The sequence below is a fragment of the Rhamphochromis longiceps genome, linkage group LG16, assembly GCF_057381845.1.
Source record: "Rhamphochromis longiceps isolate RC_006_pf linkage group LG16, R_longiceps_female_GT1.1, whole genome shotgun sequence".
In the NCBI taxonomy this organism is placed as follows: Eukaryota; Metazoa; Chordata; class Actinopteri; order Cichliformes; family Cichlidae; genus Rhamphochromis; species Rhamphochromis longiceps.
The window spans coordinates 22,459,774-22,465,773 of record NC_140572.1 but is presented as its reverse complement, the minus strand read 5'-3'; the positions used below and the strand labels follow the sequence as shown (position 1 = coordinate 22,465,773).

The window sequence follows — 6,000 nt, the reverse complement described above, 5'->3', positions numbered from 1 at the left end:
AAAACCCAAAACTGTACTTTACCTTTCCTTTACCTTTCCCTCGTTTCTTGGGATCTTCTTTGTCTATGCAAAAATGAATGTAATTCTTATTATGATTAAAAAGCAGAAATAAAAGACTAATATGCAGGCCTACCAACTTCCTCAGTGTTATATAAAAAAAGCATTTATCTGTCAATGATTCATTGTGTGCAGTAAACAAGAGAGCGATAGATATGTAGATAGATAATTTATTGGTCCCACAAAGAATATTGTTGTGTTACAGTAGCAGGATAAAGAATAAAAAATAGTACAGTCTATTAAAAAAAACAGTGCAGTTAACAAAAAAGGTGTTACTGGCACCTGGTAAATATAGGTACACAACGGTGATAGAAAAAAACAAACAAAGAAAAGAAAAACTGTAAAAATAAGACTGAAACTGTGTAAGACAGTAGTGCAAATTGCATTAATAAATAAATCTGAGATCCTAATATGTTTGGGATCTTTGTCCTGACAGGTGCATTCACCTGTTAAACTCCAGAACTCTTCATTCTGTAAGTTTTTAAGTTAAGAACATGGAACTTGTTTTCTTTCTGTTAACTTCTCCCTCTTTGCACATTTTCATGTTGTGCAGCAGAATATTTGTGTTCTGTGAATTAAAATGAAAGAGTACATAATAATGCATTTCTTTTAGTCTTACCTGCCATGATGTGAAGCTATCACCTGCTTTCTGCTATAGCATAAAATCCCTTTAAGCTTCCTGCAGGGAGCAGATCATTTATCTTTCTCTGTTCACTAGTGGGAGTGGGAATGTTTCCTGTGATATTGCTTTTTATTAACCCTTGATCAGCTTTTCACACTGCCGACTGTATTATTTTTATGATGGGTGGGAACATGAGATATGGGAGCTAGGGAGTCAGCAATGATCTCTGAGAATAATAAGGTTTATTTCCCACTTATTTCACAAGTGAGCCAAGTGCGAGAATACCACAAAATGAAGTAAAACAAATAAGGACCTATGGATGCAAATGCAGAGAAATGAGTGTATTTTATTTAAAAGCATTAGGGAACGTCTTTGTTTACAGCAGAACAGTGACTTGTGTTAAATAAAGTTAAAAAAAACAAAACATTTCTGCCCAAATAAAAGACAATTTCTGGAACATAAAATGATAAAATTTTCATATTACTTGCACAGTAGGCGTCCTTTCCCAACACCTCATCACTTTGGCAAGAAGGTGAACGTAATCTTTACAGTGTATGAGCCGCACACAGCATGATACTTTGCAAATATTGCACACACTCCTTGTTTTATATACACATTAATACACAACTTTGAATATACCTTTTTGTATGCAATGGCTTTAAATACTTTAAAACTCTCCCATTCTAAGACATCAAAGTGATTTAAGGTTGAATGCTAATGTTACATCGTAGCAGGCCCTTATTCCAAAATTGCATTTTTCTAGAAATATACCTTCATGTACAGGGAGAGGAGCACTGATGTATGCAGCATATACCATTAATCAAGACATCAATACAGTCGCTTATAAAAGTGAAATATTGTCCATAAAAAACATTGTGAAACATTATCAAAATAAACAAAAATGGACTGTTGGGAGAGTGTAGGCGTAATGTAGTGACATGCATATTAAAAAAAATCCCAACAGGAATGTTTTTAAAGAAAACACTGCTCAGTCTTTTCAGGTAGAAACACGTAAAGACAAGACAGGTTATGTCTTATCAAGCATCACGTCATCATAAAGGAGGAACAAAGTCCGTGTCCTGTCATCTCTGCTGCAAAGAGTCTCATCTTTGTCTTCCCCCCACCTCCATCACACAGCCACCATGCTCCCTTATCCATGTTAAACAGGTCCAGTGCCTTGCTCATATTGGTCTTCGGTGGCCAGACAGAAAATAGAAAAATGAGACTTGTCTGTTTTTCCCATCAGTTTCTCTCTAGGCTGAGAAGCAGGATTAAGTTCTGGAGTGATAATATGGCATCACTGGCATGCCTGCGTTGGCAGGCTTAGGCAGCTCTGAGTTTCACCCAGGCTGACATCAAACCACAGAGGATGAGCTGGGAATGCCCTGGATGGTGGCACTGGTTGGTGTGCCACTGATGGCATTAAAGATGTGAAGCGAGTCTGGGAGAACGCTTTTCATGCCATCCTCCACTGGAATGATCTGGAAAGAAAAGAGTGTGTAGGGAAGAACAGACAGTCTTAGCAAACAGTTACTGCAAGTGAATCTTAATTTTAACATTGCTCTAGTTAGCTTTCTTGCTAAAAGTTGATGAGGACACTGATACTACTCTCATGTATATATGCAAAAATATGACGCTACAGATGGAACACAGCTAGCTTAGCTAGGCAAACAGACTCGAAAAAAGAGGAAACAGCAACTTCTGTCTAAATAGTAACAAAAACTGTCAGTTAGCACTTCTAATTAACTAATTAACATGTCAGGCTATTAGTTGGCTTTGAACAGAGCCAGGCAAACAGTTTTTCCTCCCTTTTGAGGTTTTGTCTCGGGTTAAGCTAACTAGCTTGCTGTAGCTGTATATTAACCAAGCATATAAAGACATATAAAGCTAATTTAAAGCAAAGGTATTAATCAGGAAGCTTAACACATACATGAAACCAAAAACAGCTAGGTAAAAACAATCAATCCACAAAACACGCACACACAAAAAAATCTGAAAGCAGAAGAAAAATTTGTGCATGTATGTATGTATGTACATAAACAAATAATGTAAATTGATGTTACATAGCACACACATTCTGAATCTGATCCACAAACATACTGTTAATTCACACTCAAATACATGTAATGTACACACATATATGTACATGCATATACACGGTACATACTGTGTATGCGTGCAAGACAATAACTCGGCAAGCCAAAACAGGAAAAAAAAAGCCAATATGTGATTGTTGGTGTAGCCAGACGCTGGAACAAGTATATTTAGAACAGGAATGTTTTATGTTTTGATTTTGGAAATTGCTGCAATAGAGTTGAAATACTTGAATGTTAATGGCTTCAGTCTTTGCAAAGGGCACTTTTTGCAATTTCCTGGTGAGCTGACTAAAATAATATTTTATGTGTGGCTAATTTCAGATTTATTGCAGGGATGTAAAGATAAGTCAGTGGCCTGATGAGATAACTGTGTCTCAATCTATCTAGTGTTTTTAAGGTCCTCTAGCTTTACCAGCTTAAAAAATTCTAATGATATTATTAAGAAACATTTGGCTAATTAGAATTGAGAACAAGGACTTATTAATGTTTGAGTCTGTTTTATAGTCTAAAATGTAATGTGTACACCAATTCCACCTCAAGCCACTTTGTACCATCAATCCTTAAGTTGCACAGACATCTGACGGAACCAACAATTAACGGTCTTTATTGCACACGTATTTGTCTTTCATTACCATCATATCTGCTCATGTCAGCACAAAGAGAGAACAGAGAGTGATGTTATCAATGAGCCCATTATCACTTAATCAATCATATAATAAATGACACACTGTCTACCTGCCAAAACCCTAATTCAGAGTCAGATTACAGGTATAGCATTAGCAACGCTCAATGTAATTACACTATTACTTGGGCTGAGCAACAGCTAATGTACTTACTTGTTCGTGCATGATGATGGACAGCTCTCTGGCTAGTTCTCTGTAGTTGGCCTTCATCTCATCGTGGTACTCCTGCTGGTCTTCTTTGATCAGTCGTTCATTAATGCCCAAACCGTGGCCACACGCATCCACAAAATGCCTGATCGCAAAAACAGTGTTAAAATGTGCTAAAGGGAGATCTGAACAATCTTTGCACAGAAACACACACAGTCATGTTTTCATATCTTTGTGAGGACATCTAATTGACATAATGCTTTGCCCTAGCTGCTTACCCTAACCCCAACCATCAAAAATGAAGTCTAACCTTAACCCTAAACCTAACCATAACCTAATTGTAACCCTGACACTAAAACCACATTGAGCCTCAGAAATGCCTTCAAACTTCTGGGGACGGGAACTGTGTCCCCATAAGGGCCGTTGGTCCCCACAAAGATATGCAAACGTGGTACTCACACCCTCACGTAAGTCAGCGACAGCTCACCTGAAGACCTCTTTCAACTGTTTGACCTTGTTATCAGGATATTTCTTGGCACATGTATCATCGAGAAAAGCTCTGGCATACGCAAGAGGTCCTGCATTTACCTGAGGGCGGATGTGATAGATTTTTTTTTTTTGTGAGTATTGTATGTCAGGTTTGTATTGTGTTGCTTTTACGTTTCACAGAACTTAAAAGCAGGCACCTGGACGCTGATGCTGCCCTGCAGTTTGAGCTGCAGACGGATCATGTCCACCTCGCTGGAGGAGCACAGCTGTTTGATCTCAGCCACCTTCTTGCTCATCTCGTCGATGGCAACCTCGATGGGGCTCAGATCAGTATGGTGTTGATACATCACCGCGATCCGTTTCTTTACATACGGAAAGCAATGAGTGGCTGGAGGAGAGAAAACACAATGAGGTTAGTGGTGAATAGCGAATACCGGTAGACAGATTTTCTTAGTTTTGCAGCTCAGGATCTGTACAGCCTGTGAAAGCCGCCACATAATAAAGATAAGATGACGTGCTTGAACTTTTGAATCTTTTGCACTATAAATGAATAAAACCAGATTAGGATTACGAAATGTCCATGAAAAAAAACAGCTGACATGTTCAAAATCTAATCAAGATCTTCATTCATCCACAGTGACTAAAATAAATGGAAAAAATTACGTGTGTAATGAACAGTTCAAGGCAGACTTGCTCTGTTGTGCTGCCCAAAAAAACCACAACCCACTCCCCCCAAAATAGGAGGAGGCAGCCAATAATTAGAGAGAGAAAAAAGTATCTAACATTTAGGATATAAAGAGATTAAGTAGACTTTAATCAGAAAGAGCAGTTGAAGTCTGATAATGGGTTTATCCTGTATTTATCAGATCACTGTATTTTGAAAACACTGATGTTTATCCAGGCAAGAGACATCTAACAAGACACAACCTGAAGACTGAAAGTCAGCGCTGTTTGACTGAATCCATGTTCCACTACAACATAAATATAAGCTGGGTATTTACTGGTAAGTATAGTCCTGCGTTTGCACTGCTCCTCCACACCGCCTTGCTTTTTGCCCGAAATGGTGAAAGGCATCTCGAAAACAAATCGACGGATGTTGTGGCTCTTTTCAAAGTCCGTTTTCCTGTCGACCAGCTCCTTCTCCTCCAGGTATGGAGTCACATGTGTCACTTGGATGTATGCGTACTTTGAGTCCAGGTCCTTGGGGTTGATCTGCAGAGAATGCATGAGTTTTAAAACTGTATCAGCCTGCGCAAAATAACTAAATAACTAAAAATAAACGATAAATTAACAAAAGTCTCACCCGCCCAGAGTCCTGAATCATCTTCACATTCTCCTGACCAAACTTATCAGAGTATAACTTGAGGAGCCGCTGAGAAATCTCTGAAAGAGGCGTGAATTTGGGTTCTTTGTAGATATACTCCTTCCCATCTTCATCTTCAAAGAAGCCCTAAAAAAATAAATTAGGAAAAAACCCATATAAGATACTTTCAAATTGTCAGACTAAATGAAAACGCAGCGTTTATCTAATAGATAATACCACATCAAACCATTCATGGGTTGTGAGTGGGAGTCATTTCAGTCAAGACATTTTTTTTAAAGATATGAGAATTTGGCCGACTCCAAACTATCCACAACCGTCTATTAAACATTTAAGAACAGAGACCAAAACTACAAAAAAGCCAGTCTTAGGTCGTTGATGTGAGACACGTCAAAGGACTGACATAGGTACATGAATTTCACAGAGTCAGTGCATGTTAGTTATTTGTCTTGAATGTAAATGGGAATGGGAATGCCAGTGAGATTTATTAGCCCTTCAGCTGTTTCCTGCAAAGATTAGGATAGCACTAAAGCTGGAAAATACGAGGAATTAAAGGGCTGGAAGATAAGCAATGCACGTGAAACA

At 38.3% G+C, this 6,000-nt stretch overlaps 1 protein-coding gene across 5 annotated transcripts in view; it reads right to left on the bottom strand.

Moving 5' to 3' along the window:
- Positions 1 to 1,005: 1,005 nt before the first annotated feature.
- The window catches only part of LOC146651096 (dedicator of cytokinesis protein 9), a 74,080-nt gene continuing 69,085 nt past the window's right edge, over positions 1,006 to 6,000 (bottom strand). For all 5 annotated transcript variants that reach the window (XM_085383853.1, XM_085383849.1, XM_085383850.1 and 2 more), the window contains 6 exons: positions 5,398 to 5,544; positions 5,096 to 5,306; positions 4,292 to 4,482; positions 4,093 to 4,193; positions 3,612 to 3,750; positions 1,006 to 2,160 (listed from right to left, as the gene is read on the bottom strand). In XM_085383853.1, the coding sequence (XP_085239979.1) occupies positions 2,035 to 2,160; positions 3,612 to 3,750; positions 4,093 to 4,193; positions 4,292 to 4,482; positions 5,096 to 5,306; positions 5,398 to 5,544 (915 nt within the window). In that variant the 3' untranslated portion in view covers positions 1,006 to 2,034. The remainder of the gene's footprint in view (positions 2,161 to 3,611; positions 3,751 to 4,092; positions 4,194 to 4,291; positions 4,483 to 5,095; positions 5,307 to 5,397; positions 5,545 to 6,000) is intronic.